Raw genomic sequence first — 18,981 nt, forward strand, 5'->3', positions numbered from 1 at the left:
TTTTTCCTCTTACAGGTGACAATGATTCTAAAACAAGAACATCTGAAAACAGTTGAAAAAACTATCCCAACACTTCAGTACATTGGAAAAGTGGTCATATCACACTATACTATAGACCATGGGTTGGTAAATTTTTTCCATAAATGGACAGATGGTAAATATCAAGCTTTGTGGGCTATAGTTTCTGTGGCAGCTACTCTGCCACTGTAACAGAGAAGCAGCCATAGACAAGTAAAAGAATGATCTTGTGTTACAATAAACTTTATTTATGAACACTAAAGATTCATGTTAATTTTCATGTATCATAAAAGTCTTTTAAAAAAACATTTAAAATTATAAACACAATTCCTAGCTCACAGGTCATACAAAGCAGGCAGCTGGCTGGATTTGACCCACAGGCCATAGTTGGCTGTCTCTTAAACAGGCTTTTATACATTATGCAAAGTGTTTCAAATTCCAGAGACTTTGGAGACTTCGTTTTTTAGATTTCTCATTTTAAAACATATATAATACAAGTTTTCTTTCTGGATCAATATACTCACATGAGAGAAAATAATTCAGAAAAAAATAAAATTCCTTACTTAAAAAAAGGAAAAAGCTGTAAAACAAATGTTTCGTCTTAAAATATATTTAGGAAACGTACAATTAAAGATTAAAAATTTTATTCTATGCAACAAAATAATATGCATAAATCTGGTACATAATTTCTTAGTTTTTACTTTAGAAAAAAGACAGTTAAGAAAAAGGTTTATAGGCCGGGCGCGGTAGCTCACGCCTGTAATCCCAGCACTTTGGGAGGCCGAGGCGGGCGGATCACAAGGTCAGGAGATCGAGACCACGGTGAAACCCCGTCTCTACTAAAAATACAAAAAATTAGCCGGGCGCGGTGGCGGGCGCCTGTAGTCCCAGCTACTCAGGAGGCTGAGGCAGGAGAATGGCGTAAACCCAGGAGGCGGAGCTTGCAGTGAGCCGAGATGGCGCCACTGCACTCCAGCCTGGGCGACAGAGCGAGACTCCATCTCAAAAAAACAAAAAAAACAAAAAAAAAGAAAAAGGTTTATAAATTTCTCAGTCCCTTTTATACAAAGTTGCGACTGAAACCAGCAATCACTTAGGTGTACAACCGTCAACTCTGAATATAATATGAATTATACCTAGGAACTGTAATTTACCAAGATGAGTTTTGCCTGCTTTTTGAAAAATGCACAATTATATCACAGAACGTTGTGTTTTCTTTTCTACAATTTGTAACAATTTTGAAAAGGAAACTCCTGCCTCCATAATATAAGGAAACAAGAATACTCTTTCCATAGTCATCATCCTGTATTAAAAAAAAACTTTATAGTCTGATTTACCTTTGTCAAAGGTAAAATGATTCACATTTGCATGGATTACTCTGATTCTCAGTAGTTCCTAAACACAAAACAAATTTTGCATGAACCTTTACCTGGGTTTTCCAAAGCAAGTATTACACTGGCAGAAGTCCATGAGCTGAAGAAAAAGACACTGAATATAAAAGGTTTACCAACTTTATCCTTTCTAATTTTACAATAGCTTCAGGCATTGAGACCTAACTGGTTTCCTGTGCCTATCCATTGTGAACACATCTCAATCTTCTACTTGTAATACTCCTCAGCACCATATTTTTGTCGTTGCTTTATTGTGCGACGTAGAACATCCTTTCGTCCAATTTCAATCATGTGTTCTTCCCAAGACTTCATTTCATTATGATAACGAATTTCGTCCTCTTTAGCATGCTGAATATATAACTGAGAAAAAGCATAACTGTTAAAATGACTTACTTATTTTTTGAGATAAAATGATTATTTAAAATCGCAATTAATTTCTGGAAAGGTTCTGTATATACTTTAGAAATTACATTACCATTCTACATGTATAAAGGCAGACTGGAGAAGAAATATTTTCATGAGATAAAAGTTAGATGAGGAAAATGTTAAGAGATAGACTGTTATCTCTTTGAATGAAATTGTTACAAGTTCAGATCTTGAGGTGCAGGAAGGGGGCAAGAGCAGGGTATGACTGCCACTAAATACAGTGGACACTCAGGCTTATGAGTGCTGTGGTTTCAAATACCAATTTTATTTGCAGACAAAAAGTACCAAGAGAAAAATGTCAAACTGGTTCTGAGAATATGAAAATAATTTTAGAATACCTGTATTATTAGAAATATAAGGTTGTCTTCACATGAATCAAGCCTTGCCCTAATACATTCTCTCACAGATATCCTAACTAGACACTTGAGACTAACAACCATAATACTCACTTCCTTTTCAGAATCAGACAGATTTTTCCAGTTTTCCTTTACAGTCTTCAGCTTTTCCTGTAAAACAATATATGTTTAAGTTAAGGTAGATATGGGGACTACAGTGACCTTTATTATTCATTCCAACAACAAAAACTCAGATACCAAGAATTACAGGCAAGGCCTCATCAATTCTTAACATCTTTTCTCTCTAAACAAAAACTATCAAACTGTTACAATTTCTAAAAATGAATTGAATGAAGGTATACATTTTTGATTCAGAAATATTAATATTCAGGTATAATCTATATGTTGACATAAACTAACCTCAAAGTCTGTTTTTATTCCTTCCCTGTAGCTTTAGGTTTTATTTGAAAATCTGTGCTTCAGTGTTTAGATACAGTAATAAAAACAATACAACACAAGTCCAGTAAGTCTACTTAGCTGAACTTAATTATATGACCTGGAAAAGGTTATTTTACCTCCCTTGGGCTTGGCTCTTCATTTATAAAATTAAAGGGATAGAATTTTTTTGTTGTCGTTTTTTTTTGAAACAAGGTCTGTCACTCAGGCAGGAATGCAGTAGTATGATCACAGCCCACTGCAGCATTGACCTCCTGGGCTCAAGTGATCCTCCTGTCTCAATTTCTGGAGTAGCTGGGACCACAGGTGTGTACCACCATGCCTGGTTAATTTTTTAAAAACCTTTTTTATAAAGATAGGGTCTTACCATGTTGCCCCGGGCTGGTCTTGAACTCCTGGAATCAAGCAACCCTCCCACCTCAGCTTCCCAAATTGTCAGCATTACAGGCATGAGCCACCGTGCCCAGCCAAAGATGTTTATTTTTGCTCTCCCTAAAATCCCATTAAACAAAGAAACCTTTTAAGGCATAAACCCACATGAACGAAGATAACAGAAGAGGGCACTGTCAACACAAAATTCTGGAAGCGAAAAAGCAGATGCATTAGTGGTAACTGACTTAACTGACAAAAGAAAGCTAATTGTTAAACGGACAGTGGAGAAAACCTAAAAGCAACTGATTTACAATACAGAATTCCCAAGTATCTCAGGAATTGGCAGCACCAGATAGGTATAAAACAGGTGAAGCTAAGGTTAAACACAAGATTGGCTGAAAGACTGTTTAAAAAAGAGATTAGGGCCGGGTGCGGTGGCTCACACCTGTAATCCCAGCACTTTGGGAGGCCGAGGCGGGCGGATCATGAGGTCAGGAGTTCGAGACCAGCCTGGCCAATATGGTGAAACCCCATCTCTACTAAAAATACAAAAAATTAGCCAGGTGTGGTGGTGCGCGCCTATAGTCCCAGCTACTAGGGAGGCTGAGGCAGGAGAATCGCTTGAACCCGGGAGGCGCACGTTGCAGTGAGCCAAGATCATGCCACTGCACTCCAGCCTGGGCCACAGAGTGAGACTCTGACTCAAAAAAAATAGAGAGAGGTTGGGTCGGGCATAGTGGTTCACAACTGTAATCCCAGAACTTTGAGGGGCTGAGGTGGGTGGATCACCTGAGCTCAGGAGTTCGAGACCAGCCTGAAGTAATATGGTGGTGATACCTCGTCTCTACAAAATACCCAAAAAATTAGCCAGGCTTGGTAGCACATGACTGTAGACCTAGCTACTCAAGAGGTTGAGGTGGGAAAATTGCTTGAGCCCGGAAGGCGGAGGCTGCAGTGAGCTGAAATAGTGCCACTGCACTCCAGCCTGTGTAACAGGCTGCCTGTCTCAAAAAAAAAAAAAAAAAAAAAGAGGTTAAATTTCTACCATGGCAAATTGTAGGACATTTATCCTCTCTAGAGAGTAAATTAGTGTCACTCTGTGAAAACCAGGTACAGGTACAGTTGAAGGAAATGGCACTATGCTAATAGCAGACAGATTAAGTTAAAATGTATCCAGCAGTTCAGGGGGAGAAAAAAACAAAAAAGGAAAGAAAGCTAAAGGAAAACAGTACGGAAAAAATAAGAAAATTAGAGGACCAGCTCAGAAGATGCATATACAAGTAGCAGGAGTTCTAAAGGGGAGGGAAAAAAGCACCTGATCACATTCAAAGGATGAATAATCAAAACAAGTTTTAAATTTCTCAAAAGCAGTACAAAAAGGTAGAAGAAAAGGAATTTTTACATTTGGAAGGAATATGTTTTCCAAACTAGAATTCTATGCCCAGTCTAACAAGTGAATGTGAGGATACAGACATTTTCAGACATGCAAAACTCAGAAACTTAATTTCCCATGCACCCTTACCGGGAAAGATGCTACACAAGAATCAGAGAAAACCAAAAAAGTAAACAACAGAAGCAAAAGAAGCACCACAAGGATAATGAAGGAGATCTCAAGATGTTAGCTGTATACTGGGATTAGAAGGCAACAGTCACACTGGAACAAACCCCAGTTTTCAGAATTAAACTGAAAGAAAAATACATCCTAAATTTACTAAAAGCTGGTGAATACTGACAAGTTTGAGGGTGAACTATTGGTAAGTACAAAAAAAAAAAAAAACACAAATCTAACTGAACAAAGACATAAGCAACTTCAGGGAAAATAAGTTTCGTAAGAAAGAAAAAATAACCATAGCATATGACATAGCTCAGCTGTGAATAAGCCTGCATAATCATAATCATAATACTATTAGCTTGGTACAAAAGTAACTGCTGTGTTTGCCATTACTTTTAATGGCAAAGACCACAATTACTTTTGCACCAACCTAATACAAACACACAATACCGAGCTAACCAAAATTTTAACCATATTGGGAGGTAGAGGAATGGAAACATGAGAACCGTAGGATGACAGTTAAATGTATACTTTAAATGGTGGTAGGTAATGCTTAAAGCATAAGATAAACAATGATTTAAGTTGAAAAAAAAATCAAGAAGCAACAATATAAAATGTTATTTAGGGATACAGAAACAGAATTTGTAAAGTGAACTACAGATATAATAATCCCGAAGGCAGAATGCCAAAAATTTCATCTTAGATTAACATGGGTTAAGGATCTAAACATCCATTTCTCTTACCATGTCATATGATTCAAGAAAAAAAGCAACTGCCCATTTGGAGCTTCTAAGCAGCAAAAAAACAGGAAAGACTAAGCCACAGCAGGGATTGACAAGCTTTCTGTTTTCTTTGACACACTGATATGATGACATTCATAAGCATAACACATCCCTATGGGCATAACCAAAATTTTATTAAAAGATATAAATGACGCAACAGGTTACAATCAATTCCTCATAGAAAATATTGCAGCTCTACTCTCATTCTTTCTAGTGATTCTAAAACAGTTAAGAACTGCTGAAGCAGAAAAGCCTCCAGAAGAACTTTAACATCCCTACATATTTAAAAAAATGTTAAGTATTTATATTTAAAAAGTTGGCAATGTATGTATGTATGTGTTGGCAACTACATACCCAAATGGATTGTATGTGGTAAGAAAAAACATTTTTCTTAAAAGAGGGCCTTATCAAAAGAGTTTACTGTCTGGATATCCACTACTTTTCTTCACTACCTGACATACGGCACTCTAGACTTTTCCTGTCGAAGTATTTTTTAAATTAAACAAAAATGTATTTCAGCTTTACCTGCGGTGATTCACCCTTAGCTTCTTGGAATCTTTCAGCTACATAAACGTTATAAGCTGAACGAGGTCTTTTTGGTTTTCCAAGCTGTATTAACTCCTGAATTAAAAAAAATTGGAGGGTCGGAAATAGTGTTAATCTCCATGAGACTTAATTTTACCTACAGAAACTTTATTCACTACTATGCATTACAGATTATTCCTTAAAGTGAATGTTATGATTCTTATATAGTGTGATTATTACATCTTGTGGTCAGAATTGTTTTGACAGCACTATTTTGAAAATTATATTAGATTTCACCAGTTATTTTCCATACAAAACCATTTCCTTTACCTAATATTTTCATAGTCTCCGTGAAATATATAACTGAATATATATGTACAAAACCTTTTTACAAGATAAAACAATCTCAAGCGCATCCTTGCAAGACACTACCGTCCCCTTGACCAAATCACTGCATGCTTCCACCACGACCCAAGAACAATGGACTATTTGTTTAATAATCTTTCATCTCATTCCATTCTCTGAATGTTTCCACCTTTAAAGCTCCATCGTTGTGTTAAATTGGTTTTACTAGTTACCAAAAGGGAAGAAACTATGGAAAAGAATACAAGTATCCCTTACTATCAGTTTAATTTCTGAGTTCAGGGAGTGATACTGCATTATCATACTTAAGTTTCTGAATTTGGATGGTAAGTAGTACCTGTAATTTATAAAATTCTGTGGCTCTTAATAGCAATTTGGCTATAATCAGTAACAAATTCAACTTTTATTCATAACTATAAGTAGGACTCCTCTGATTTAGTTTCTTCTCTCCGAATCTCTCAGTCACTAAGTACTGAAACTACTATAGACTCCAAGCACTTTGAAACTTAACTATTTCCCTCTTTGTTTCTAGAGCTACCACTAGGGATTTCTCTCCTGAGGGTTTTACTTGTAACTTCCTAGTCCTCACACTTCTCACTTGATCTCTGAACTAGCTGGTACTGGGAGTCAAGAACAACTACAAAAGAAAGAGAGAATGACAAGGGAAACTTTATAAACGTCCAGTTCTCGTTTCTGGTCCTCTCTACTCTTAGCACAGTGGGCTGGGCGCATTAAGGAGGAAGGGAGAATGAAAGAGGGAGGATATACTTTAGTAATCGCTCTTCCAAACAGCATCCTTATGTAGACACTCTATTTTTCACTCTTAGTATCTTTCTGGCTTCCTTTTACTGATCAGATCAGCCACCCTAAAGTAGCAGTACCATGGTCTCAAAACTGGGCGGGTCCTCAACCCTAGTGCTAGGACAGCTTAAAACATTAGGGTCAGGGAAAGATGTTTTGGCGTCTCACATTCAAGGGTGTAATCTAGTCTTTCAAAGAAATAGTTTTAACTCTGATGATCATTTTGTAATAGTGCAGGTACACGACTAGCAAACTGACCACCTCACAACTAATACTGGCTCCACGAAAAAAATGTGTAACTTTCAAACAATGACATTTATGTAAATTAATACATTAAGCTGGGAACTACAAATTTTGAACCATGTGAGGTTTTTAATAATTACTTCTTTGAAGAAAAAAAAAAAGAATTCCATTCTAAAGGCACTTAATTGATTAGATAAAATTGGCATTTTCCTGATGTGTTAATGAATTAATGCAGTCTACTCAGCAATATTCCATATCAAACTCACCATAATCTATAGAATAATTCAAATCAATACGTTATTCTAGAGAAGACTCAGAAGCAAAGATTCTTGCTACTCCTGGTTTGACTGTTTCATAACTCTGTTCCTGTAGTTTTCATTACTGTTCTACTAACTGTACACCTTAAATGTGGATACATCTGAAAGTAGCAACAAGGATTTCCAAACAGACTCAATGACAAGTGGTCCTAGTGGCTAGCTCACTTTTCAGAAGAGAACTATCCCACTTCTGCCTAACTGAAGAATACCTGATGACATTCTACCATATTGTATCTGCCTATTATTATTAAGAGAAAACTACCTATATTCATAGTTATATAAATCTCAATTCTTTACCATAAGAAAAAAGTATTTCAATGATACTCACTTTTCTTTTTGTCACAGCTTTCCTTTTTAAACGCTTGTCCAGGATTTCTTTTTCCAAAGATGTAATCTCATCTGGAGTTAGCTGTTCTTTAAATTTGCTTATTTTTTCTTTGTATACCTCCCACTCCGCCTTATAAGCATCTCGATATATCTATAAATAAAAAACCCAAATCAAGTCAAACTATTGCTGGCAAATTCAACACAGCACATGCCAGGGAAAGGCAACTGCGTGACTTCAGATAGAGAGATTTTATCACCAGGTGGAAATGTGCTCTAGGATGAGGATGTATATGGATTAAAACATACATTTTCCTTATACATACTAATCAAGGTGAGAGTATAGTAATCAGCCTCCATTTTCAAACTGCTGACACTTCTTCACCTTCACCCCATACATCCATATTCTCACTATGCAGATGAGAAGATATAAAGTTTCTTTGTAGATAAAAGATTATTTTTTAAAAAGTCTGATCCATCTGGTCCTTTAAAGAACATGACAATAGTTCCTAACTGCAGAATAACTGGTCAGCCATGTTGAAAACTTATGTGCTTACTTTTTTCTCTGAATCAGGAAGTTCCCTCCAATGCTTGGCAATTCTTCTAACTAGTTCTGTAGTTTTTGCATCTATGGAATGAAATAAAATGAAAAAAGATGCCACAATTTTACATCTCAGGATAATTTCTAAAGATATCCAGGAAAGCACAATCCATACCACACATAACTTAATAAAATGATTTAACTTTCCTGTATCCAACTAATTTAAATGTAAGTAATTTATCCAACATTATTAAAAGTCTGTTATCTAACAACTAAGGAGTATATCATATACCACCAGAAACAGTCAACAGTTTGATTACTAGGTGTTTTTTTTTTTTTTTTTGAGACAGGGTCCGTCACCCAGGCTGGAGTGCAGTGGCACAATCTAGGCTCAATTCAACCTCTGCCTCCTGTGCTCAAGTGATTCTCCTGCCTCAGCCTCCCAAGTAGCTGGGACGACAGGTAGGCGCCATCATGTCCAGCTAATTTTAGTATTTTTTGTAGAGACGGGTTTTCGCTATGTTGCCCAGGCTAGCCTCAAACTTCTGAGCTCAAGCAATCCACCTGCCTCAGTCTCCCAAAGTGCTGGGATTACAGGCGTGAGCCACTGCACCAGGCTGATTACTAGTTTAAGAAGCTGGATGATTAATTGCTTCAAGTTTTTTACTTCCATATTTCAAGCAAAATACTTTTTCAAGTCTTTGAGGACTTATTAAACTTATAAAAGCTAACAACAAAATACATTCTCAATTCATAACATTGCCTCGTATTTCAGTAACAGAAATATCATTTGGAAACAAACTATTCGAAATTCAATCTGTTATTCTCCACTTTCTTCTTCATCTTAACCGGAATGATGGCGTGCAATTAACTGATTTTTTAAAATACCTGTTAGTACTAACTCTTACATTTAAAAGATGTGGGTATTTAAGCATGTCTCTGAAACTAACTCCTTACCTATAATGTGAGCTGCTTTTTTTTTTCTTTTTTGAGAAAGGGTCTCGTTCTGTCACCCAGGCTGGAGCGCAGTGGAGCAATCATGGCTCACTGCAGCCTCAAGTTCCTGGGATCCAGTGATCCTCTCACCACAGCTTCCCAAGTAGCTGTGACTACAGGCACTGTGCCCCGACGCCCACCTCATTTTTTGTAATTTTGGTAGAGACAGGATTTCCATGTTTCCCAGGCTGGTCTCGAACTCCTGGGCTCAAGCAATCCACCCACCTTGACCTCCCAAAGTGCTGGGATTATAGGTGTGAACCACCTCACCCAGCCTAATGTGAGCATTTTTTATTATAGTTCGTTAGATTTTCACAACTGCCCTGTGATGCTTTAGAAATCATAAGGAAAAAAAATAGCTATTACCTTTACACTATAACCTAAAATAACAGCCCTACAGGCTTTCTAGGGCATCAACAAACATCCTACCTGGAAATGTTTTTTTTTCAGGAACCCAAGACAAGAAAGGATTTATCCTTTACAACCCACCATCCCCTTGGCAAGGTTGAGGTCTGAATCAAAGAACCAGAGTGGCTCTGAACTCCTATGATGGAAACGTTTATGTTTTCTTATCTTGAAAGCTCCTGAAAGCAGCAGTAATTTGCATAGAACTTTACAGTTTATGGATGCTTCCACAGAAGCTGCAACGTTATTAACAATTCCCTGAGGCAGAAAAAGGAGGAGCTAAGCAAGAGAAAATAATTCATCAGTGGTCCTCTAGACCAAAGGCAACCAGGCCCGAAATTCAGCTTTTTTATCGTCTTCCTAGGGTGCTTTCTACACTACACGATATTTTTAAAATACCGTTTATTAGTTCTCACTTATATTGAAAGTATGTTCATTTGGTATAAAATAGAACTTCCTATTTTACAGACATCAAATGATTGTTCCTGCAGTCACTGAATGCTTTAGTACTGCAATTCAACATTGCTATTTAACTGCTTAATGGCATTTTTATTACATGAGAAAAGGGTACAAGCCCCCAAACACCTTACCTGGGTTCTGAGCTCTATATATGGGTAGTTGTTGTTTAGAAAATCGAAGGTAAGAACTTACAGGTTTCTTTGGACAACTTGCCAAGACAGATGAAAACCACTTCGGTAAATACACAAAACTACATATGAATAAAAAGAAAATAACCAGTATCAGATGTTTAACTGTCAATATGCACATGTATATTATGAGCATAGATCCCAAATAAGAGATGTCATCAAGATACTCCTATGTCTCCAACGCCTTCAACAAGAATGCTAGAGAATTATTAAAACCCTGTCCTAAACGGAGGGGAGCGACTGCAGGACGGAAGTCTCAAAGCCCTTACCTCCTAGGAAGGGCAGAGAGTGGAGGAAAGCGTCTATACTCCAGCTCCTGGGCCCCGCCTCCTCAATGCCTAGATGGTGGCCAGACACTGCGCGCGAATTCGCAGAGGCGGCGCAATGGATCCAAAGCTACAGTGAGGAGGGGTGGGAGGAGCGAGCGGAGGGTAGCAAGAAACAAGGTACGGGGTATTAAGGGAGTCAAGGCCTGGTCTCAAAGCCACAGTCCCCTTGGCAAGGTCGAGGTCTGAATCAAAGAACCAGGGTGGCTCTGAACTCCTAGGAGGGGCAGACAGTGAAGGATGGGGTCTACATTCCAGCCCCGGGACGTCCTGGGCCCTGCCGCCCCCTAGGGCACAGGCGAGCGGGCCTACCTGAAGGGGGAGCGCAGTCGACTCCCACAGCCGCTGCACAGCTCCGCTCCGGACCTTCCCAGCGCATTCAGCACGCCCCACATGCTCCGGAGAAACGCCATCGCTCCAGCGGATGAGGCAGTGACCCGGCCCCAATATCGGAGAACCTCCTGACACTACAGAAAAACCCCAGCAATCACAACTGGAACCCGCGTGCGACCCTCCGGTGTTTGTTATCATGCCCGCCACTAGTGAGGCACTATGGGAAATCTGTTAACATCCGGTCGGTAGATGGGGGCGGGGCAGGGCGGAATTGGCGCAGGCGCGGGAGAGCGTCCCCGGTGGGCGGCACTGCGTGGGAGGAAGAGGCGCCGCGGAGATGAAGGGAAACCGCAACCCGCTAGCCTGCGGAGGGCTCTGGCCTCGAGGGGGCGCTGCTGAGCCGCCTCTGGCCCCGACGGCCCGGAGCAGTGGGTTCCTCTGCCCGGCCAGGAAGGTGATGGAGGGACCGCGGCGGACGCACCCCGACCCGGCGTTGGCCGGTGTCCGCCCGTGACGGCCACAAAGGCTGTACGTAACAGACAGTCCTGCATCCAGGACCCCGAGGTCCGATCGGCAGGTGCTGTGCGACAAGCGCAGCGTCTCAGTTTCAAGCCAGGGCTGGGAGCTCGGAGTTCAGAAATAGTACCGGGAGAGGAGGGGATTCGCAAACTTAAAACTGCAGATTCCAAGCCTTTACCGCAGAGCTTAATTCCGTGTGTCTGTGTGGGGCCCATTAATCTGCATTTTAGCGAGTTCCCCAGAGTCTGACAAGTTCTAATGTCTGTGGTCTTGGGACCACATTTAAAGCAATATAGTTTTAGACTGTTTATTCTGCCATCTACTGCAGTCTTCCAGTCTGGCCTCCAGCCTGCTTAATTTGAGCGGAGGAAACTGACTAGTTGTCCACAGTCTCTAGTCTCAATTCTCGTTCCAGTATTAACATTAACGACTTGGGAATATTGCATTCCCTCGTTAAGATTCAGTTTCCCCCTCTGCAAACGAGGATGTTAGACGAAATCAGAGTTTTCCCAACCAAAGCCCTGAGAACTTGTGACAAGTATGCCTGAGACATTGATGTGTCAAAAATTGCTGTACAATTTTTTTATTTGTGTTATACCATTTTCTATATAGGCAATGGCATGAAAAAGATTAGGAAAGACCTAAAGATATCTAAGGGTCCTTCCAGCCCTTAAACACCAGTTGTTTCAGCGCTAACCACCTTCCGAGACAGCCTTTCTTCTGTTGTATAGTCATAATCGTTAGAAAATTCTTACCAGTGTCATGTTGAGCTGACAGTCTATTACCTTTCTGTAACTATGAAAACATTGGCTCTCTGAAAGTAGGACTAAGCCTACTTCTTTTAAGCGGTAATAACCACTTCCCTTTTATAGACTCTCAGGGTTGAAAGGGACCTTCCAGGTCATCTGTTCAAACCTCCCATTCTGGCATGGAATAAACAGGTTTTCTTCCTGAGTATATACTATGTACAACGCCCTAAACATAGATAAAAGACAGTGTTGTGCCCCAGCCTACCCCCGCCCCCAGCGCCAAACGGTGAGACAAAGTAGTAAATAATTACAACACGGGGCTAAGATAGAAGTTATATTTAAGTTGATTTCTAAAATAACTTGTTTCCCTCTTTGTTCTAGAATATTTTTGTTCTTTCAAATGTTTGACATAAACTTCTTTTGATTATTAAACAAACTTTTTGTTGTTTGCAACTTTCATTTGTATAAATCTTGCTGTAAAGACCTCAAAAATCAAATCCGTAACATTTTTCATCACATACCAGTCTTCCTTAAAACTCACTTACATTGCAGTGGTAATTTTACTTCTAAAAGCAGAATTTGCAAAGAAACATAACTTTATCCACTAAAACTGTCATTTAACAAAAAGACATGGTTTATAATTACTTTATAAAACATGAAGACTTACTGCAGTCTTTCCCACGGTCCCTTTGTTGTAAAGTTCATCTAATCCCATGACTTCAGTTATTAGTTGTAGCCTCATGATTGCCATATTGAATCCAGTCCTCTCCTTTGAGTTCTATATCCATATAACCACTGTCTTCTGTACATTTTCACCATCATGTCCCACAAGTACTTCAATTTCAACATTCCCTGAACAAAATTCACTATCTTTCCCCCCTCTTGAAGTCCTTTTCTTGGTAAGAGGCACAAGTTTTCCTCTTTAATCATCCGAGCCAGTAACTTGATAAATCATTTTAGAATCTCCCCATTGACACTGCACCCACCATTAACCAACTGATGATGAGTATTGCTGATTCTACCTCATTCATCCCTCTACTATGTATTCCCTTCTCTCCAGTCCCATTGCTGTTGCTTTTGTTCAGGCCAGTAATATGCTGGTAAATAGCTCTCCATAAAACAAAGCCCCAATTTGTAGTGTTTGCTGAGTTTTATGGTGTAAATACTCCCACCATTGGCAGATTTCATGCTAGTGACAAATTTTTCTTTCCCTATTAACATGCAAACACACATATTACATAATCAGCATTGCACTTCTCTTTCTATTGAACTTTTAGTATTTCTTAAATTAGTAATATTTGAGCAGAAACATTGTGGTAGTTGATGAAAAATTAAAACAACACACCCTGAAGTTGGATTGCACTTTAATATTTTCAGACCTTTTAAAATAACTTTATTTGATTGTATGATTCACAAATCAAAAAAAAAAAAAGGTTGAGAAGGTATTGTCATGATCATTATTCCCAATTTCCAGATGAGAAAAATGAAGTTCAGAAAGCCCAACTCATAAGGTTCCAACAGTAAGTTGTGTAGGTAAAAATTGCAATTCATTGTCCTGTGCTTTCCGTTTGTATCAGATCACTCAGACTCAGTGAACATGCCACATCATTCCAGCCCAATATATTTTTATTGGATCATCTATAGTGTGTTCATATCATTTACTTGTGACATCATGTACCACTCTGACTTCTGATCTTTTTCTCTATGTATACATATTTTTTTCCTCAATAGATGGTAAGTTATATTAGGAAAAGACTAAATCTTATGCCTTCTTTTATCCCCATTGTAGCTAGCACAGTACACTAAGCATGATAGATGGATGAAGAGACAGACGGATGGATGAATGAACTGATAGATAGATAGATAGATAGATAGATAGATAGATAGATAGATAGATAACAGACATATAGATACATAGAGAGAGATGAATAGTGTGAAAAGATTACCATCTGCACAAATTATTTATATATAAATTTCGCCCCATAGAGAACAACTACCTGTTAGAAGTGTCATTTGCCAATAGAAGGACACATTTGCCAGTGTATGGAGATGGAAACCATGTAAAATTCTGAAATATATACATCCATGAAAGTAATGATTATGGTTCATTGAGACTTGCATATTGGTAAAGTAGCAGGTAGTGTCAAGAAACAGCAGGAGCAACTGGAAACCTGGATAATTCGCTGCTGAATAATGCAGTTAGATGCACACAGATCACTCAAATGAAGAAAAAATATTGCTAAGAGAAAGCAGTCTTGCTTTTGTAATTATAATAGATAAATAATTTAGCTACAACAGGAGCAATTACCTAATAGGTTTTAGCAGGATAAATAGATGTGATTCTGAACTTGTAAGTAAAATATCTCTGGAAATAAGATCATACTATGAACACCACATTTAAAGACAATTTCCTCATAAGCAATTACATAGCACTGTGATAAGCACTTGAAAGGGACACAAAAAGGATAAGACATTGATCCTGCCCCAAAGAGCTTCCACTGTGATTGGGGGAACAAAGCATAAAGACACAAAAATAATAAAAGTATAACAGTGCATTGCAGAAATGAGAAAACATAGCCGGGCACGGTGGCTCAAGCCTGTAATCCCAGCACTTTGGGAGGCCGAGACAGGCGGATCACGAGGTCAGGAGATTGAGACCATCCTGGCTAACACGGTGAAACCCCGTCTCTACTAAAAAATACAAAAAACTAGCCGGGCGAGGTGGCGGCGCCTGTGGTCCCAGCTACTCGGGAGGCTGAGGCAGGAGAATGGCGTGAACCCGGGGGTGGAGCTTGCAGTGAGCTGAGATCTGGCCACTGCACTCCAGCCTGGGCAACAGAGCGAGACTCCATCTCAAAAAAAAAAAAAAGAAAGAAAAAAAAAGAAAGAAATGAGAAAACATTTTACACCGTGAATCTCTCCTAGCTTATTTTTTCTGTGAAGCAAAGTTTTAATAAATTATGTATGGAAAACTACTTGTATAATTTTTTCTTTCAAACCATTTTTATTGACATAGAGTCTGTTTTCATGCCACTGGAGTCAGCCTTTAAAATCAATATACAAAAAGAAGGGAAAGAGAAATAGAGAAATTAGAAGAAAGATCTGTTGCATGTTAATAGTTCCCAGCTACCCAAAATTATTATTATCTGTAAATTATTTCTCAATTAGAACAAAGTCTGCATTAATTGTTAGGGGCATATCAGAATTATTTAAAGCCATTGCTGTAGCAGCATTACAAAAAATAAATATAGCTTGTCTATTTTAAAGCTGATTCTGTGAGTCAGCAGGAGGTAGGACAAGCAAAAAGAACAGCTATAATTTTATGCAAATGTATAATACCCCAATTCATATTACTGGATGTTACTGAAAGCTGACTTCATATTACTGAAAGCTGACTTAAAGATCGGAAGAAATCCAGAATGATTGTATTGAAGGAATAATACCATTAATAAGACAATATAACCTAATGTGTCTGCCCTCATGTCATGGTAAAGTACCTGATCAATACAAATGGTAATAATTATAATTTATTGCTCAACTACATGCCAAGTATTTTACATACATTATCACTAATCCTTTCATAAATCCTCTAAGGTGCTATGATTTCTACTGTACAGCTATGAAAACTGGTATTCAGATATATAAATAAGAGGAAGGATATCTTCCCTTGTTAGCATGTTAACAAAAATTGCCACCTCTGAATCCACAGTTTGCAGCTTTGAAGTTATATGACTCTATGTAGCTACAGGATAGGCAAATCAGTTATGAAGCTGTAGTTTTCTCAAACACCTGCTCACATTCTATTATTTCTTTCCAGTCCCCATAAATACTTTCTTATTTAACTGAGTGGCTTATTAAAATAATATCTTAAGCCAGGGCAGTGGCACATGCCTGTAGTCCCAGTTACTTGGGAGGCTGAAGCAGGAGGATTGCTTGAGCCCAGAAGTTTGAATCTAGCTTGGGCAACATAGTGAGACCCTTTCTCTTAATTAGTATTCAGTCACCCAAAAACATAGGCTTGAATTTAAAGGACTACACATACACATATGCATGAGTGTGCATGCATAAATGACTGCGAAATAGTACACAAAATTTGGTTTAATAGTGATTGTATCTGAGTATTACAGGAGTGCGTGGGTGGTACCCATTTTTTAATTTATATATATTATATATCTTAGTCTTCTTGTAAAACACAATAGTAATATTAATCTTTTGGTAACAATTTTTTAAAAACTCAATTCCTAGGAGAGGCCAATACTGTGCCAGACACTGTGCTAAGTTCTAAAAATACATATGGTTGGGCGCAGTGGCTCACGGAGGGATCACTTGAGCCCAGGAGTTTGAGACTAGCCTAGGCAACACAGTAAGACCCCCGTCTCCATAAAATAAATAAATAATACATACAAATATGATTAAGGCCTGATCATCCATTTAAATTTACCTGGTAAAGTCGGGGATGGCTTCATAGAGTAGATGACATTTGAACTATTTTTTCAAGTGGGGAAAGGTTGAGATGCCTTCCAGAAAAGGAAAACAGTATGTGCAAGTCACAGATATTTATGAGGGCATGGTGTGCATATGAAAACAAAATATATGTGAAAAGGAGTGGTATGAAACAAACCTCTTTAAGGTTGAGTGGGGTTGGGTTGTAAAGGACTATGTATAATTTGTTAAGTTTGTTAGCAAAATATAGCCAAACAACTTTTTAGGCAGGTTACAGGCACAATTAACTTGTTTTTATAAAAATCCCTTTAGTAGGAGCACAGAGAATGATGGGTGTGAGGAGACTATTGCTTTAATCCAGGAAAGAGGGTCTGAGATTCTGAAGTAACATGGTGCCATGGCTCATACTCCAAAGGCCTAAGTATAATGGGCAAGATTCCATTGACTGGTTAAGTACATAGAACACAAGAATGACTTTAAGGATTCTACCTTGATAGACTATTCCAATTCCAATTGCATACTCTGCTAAGTTAATATCCCCAAGCAAATGCTTTCATTATATCATTGGCTGTTTACAAACTTGCACACTTCTTATTTGCTATCAAACCAAGATTTCATATCCAACAGATCTATGTTCTCCACCTAATCTTTTCTCTCATTCATTGCACACAGACTACCAATGCCATTCTCACTTATTTCTACTTTATTACCTTTGTTTGGATTCTCCTGTTTTCATTAATGCCTTCCCCACTTAAATATGCCAATTAGAACCCTAAGTATCTTCCAAAGCCTAGTTCATTCATTCGTTTAGTGAACAAATATTTAAGTACTTGTGTACCAGACACTGTAGACCCCAGCAAGTATAAAGATGCACACTGGGAATCATGGTAACACTGATGAGAACTATCATTTCCTCAACAGCTAAGAAAAGGAGTGACATAAAAATCAGAGATTTAAAGGATAGGGAAAGAGGGCATTTTAAGCAGAATGAACAATTTGACCAAAATCTGAGAATGAGAAGCACCAATCTATACTGGAAGTGGGGAGAGACTGGGATCCAGTGAGAGCTGCAGGCAGTTTGGTGGGAGTCGGGAATGGCAGATGAGACTGGAGATGCAAGTTAAAACCACAAGAGTCTTGAGGACTTGATACTTTACTCTGTTGGTTCATGATTGAAACAAGGGGAGGCCGGGCGCGGTGGCTCAAGCCTGTAATCCCAGCACTTTGGGAGGCCGAGACGGGCGGATCACGAGGTCAGGAGATCGAGACCATCCTGGCTAACACGGTGAAACCCCGTCTCTATTAAGAAATACAAAAAAAACTAGCCGGGCGAGGTGGCGGACGCCTGTAGTCCCAGCTACTCGGGAGGCTGAGGCCGGAGAATGGCGTGAACCCGGGAGGCGGAGCTTGCAGTGAGCTGAGATCCGGCCACTGCACTCCAGCCTGGGTGACAGAGCGAGACTCCGTCTCAAAAAAAAAAAAAAAAAAAAAAGAAAAGAAACAAGGGGAAAGAACCTGAGAACTCAAAGGGTCCTGATATACATATCAGATAGAAATGAGCTTCACTGTTTGAAGTTAAAATGGGTCCAAGTTAAAGTTAGGGTCCAAACGCTAAACCATTAGCATCTCCCTTCTTTTTTCCATAGGTCCCTCTGCAAAACCACTGCTGAGGCTGTGGGGAACTATTTAAAATTTTTAAAGCTGATAACCCTCAAGATCAGACTTGGGGTTAGAGAGAATACTTTCACACTTCTGTGGATGATGGACTTGAGGGCAGGGAAAAGATAGGATGTTGTGGTAGTACCATCAAAAAATGAAGAGATTTCTGCTTTGAGAAATTCCACTGAGAATCAGAAGAGCTGGATAAAATAAACTTATAATTGAGAAAGTATGAGAATGCTGCAGAAGTCATGAGACTTTCAGAAGTGAGCTGAGTATCTGTGGTCATTTTTCCCCTGGAGTACAGGTTAGAGGCTGAGAATTTCGGCTCTGTGCAGGCAGAGGAGCACTGCTGAAAGACAGAGTTATTTGTGGTTGCACAGAGCTGGAGTGACAAAACCAGAGACTTAAGGGACCTCAACATTGTAGAGGACTACGTGCTCGCAAACAGGGTGTTC

The 18,981-nt window shown here is 39.0% G+C and overlaps 1 protein-coding gene across 5 annotated transcripts; it reads right to left on the reverse strand.

The window, feature by feature from the left end:
• Nucleotides 1–245: 245 nt before the first annotated feature.
• TFAM (transcription factor A, mitochondrial) lies at nt 246–11,361 on the reverse strand. Of its 5 annotated transcripts, none has more exons than XR_012417911.1 (8): nt 11,133–11,361; nt 10,499–10,556; nt 8,463–8,533; nt 7,910–8,059; nt 5,858–5,953; nt 5,294–5,444; nt 2,285–2,341; nt 246–1,769 (listed from the first exon to the last, which is right to left on the reverse strand). XR_012417911.1 is itself a non-coding variant. In XM_045361162.2 (7 exons), exons 1-7 carry the CDS (start codon nt 11,349–11,351, stop codon nt 1,617–1,619), a joined length of 804 nt encoding a protein of 267 aa, XP_045217097.1. In that variant the 5' UTR covers nt 11,352–11,361; the 3' UTR covers nt 246–1,616. The 5 variants fall into 5 exon arrangements, 3 of the variants coding, with proteins under 3 accessions (XP_045217097.1, XP_045217098.1, XP_045217100.1); XR_012417912.1 differs by having other exon boundaries at nt 10,438–10,556; XM_045361162.2 differs by lacking the exon at nt 5,294–5,444.
• Nucleotides 11,362–18,981: the final 7,620 nt, after the last annotated feature.

Source organism: Macaca fascicularis, chromosome 9, assembly GCF_037993035.2.
Source record: "Macaca fascicularis isolate 582-1 chromosome 9, T2T-MFA8v1.1".
NCBI lineage: Eukaryota > Metazoa > Chordata > Mammalia > Primates > Cercopithecidae > Macaca > Macaca fascicularis.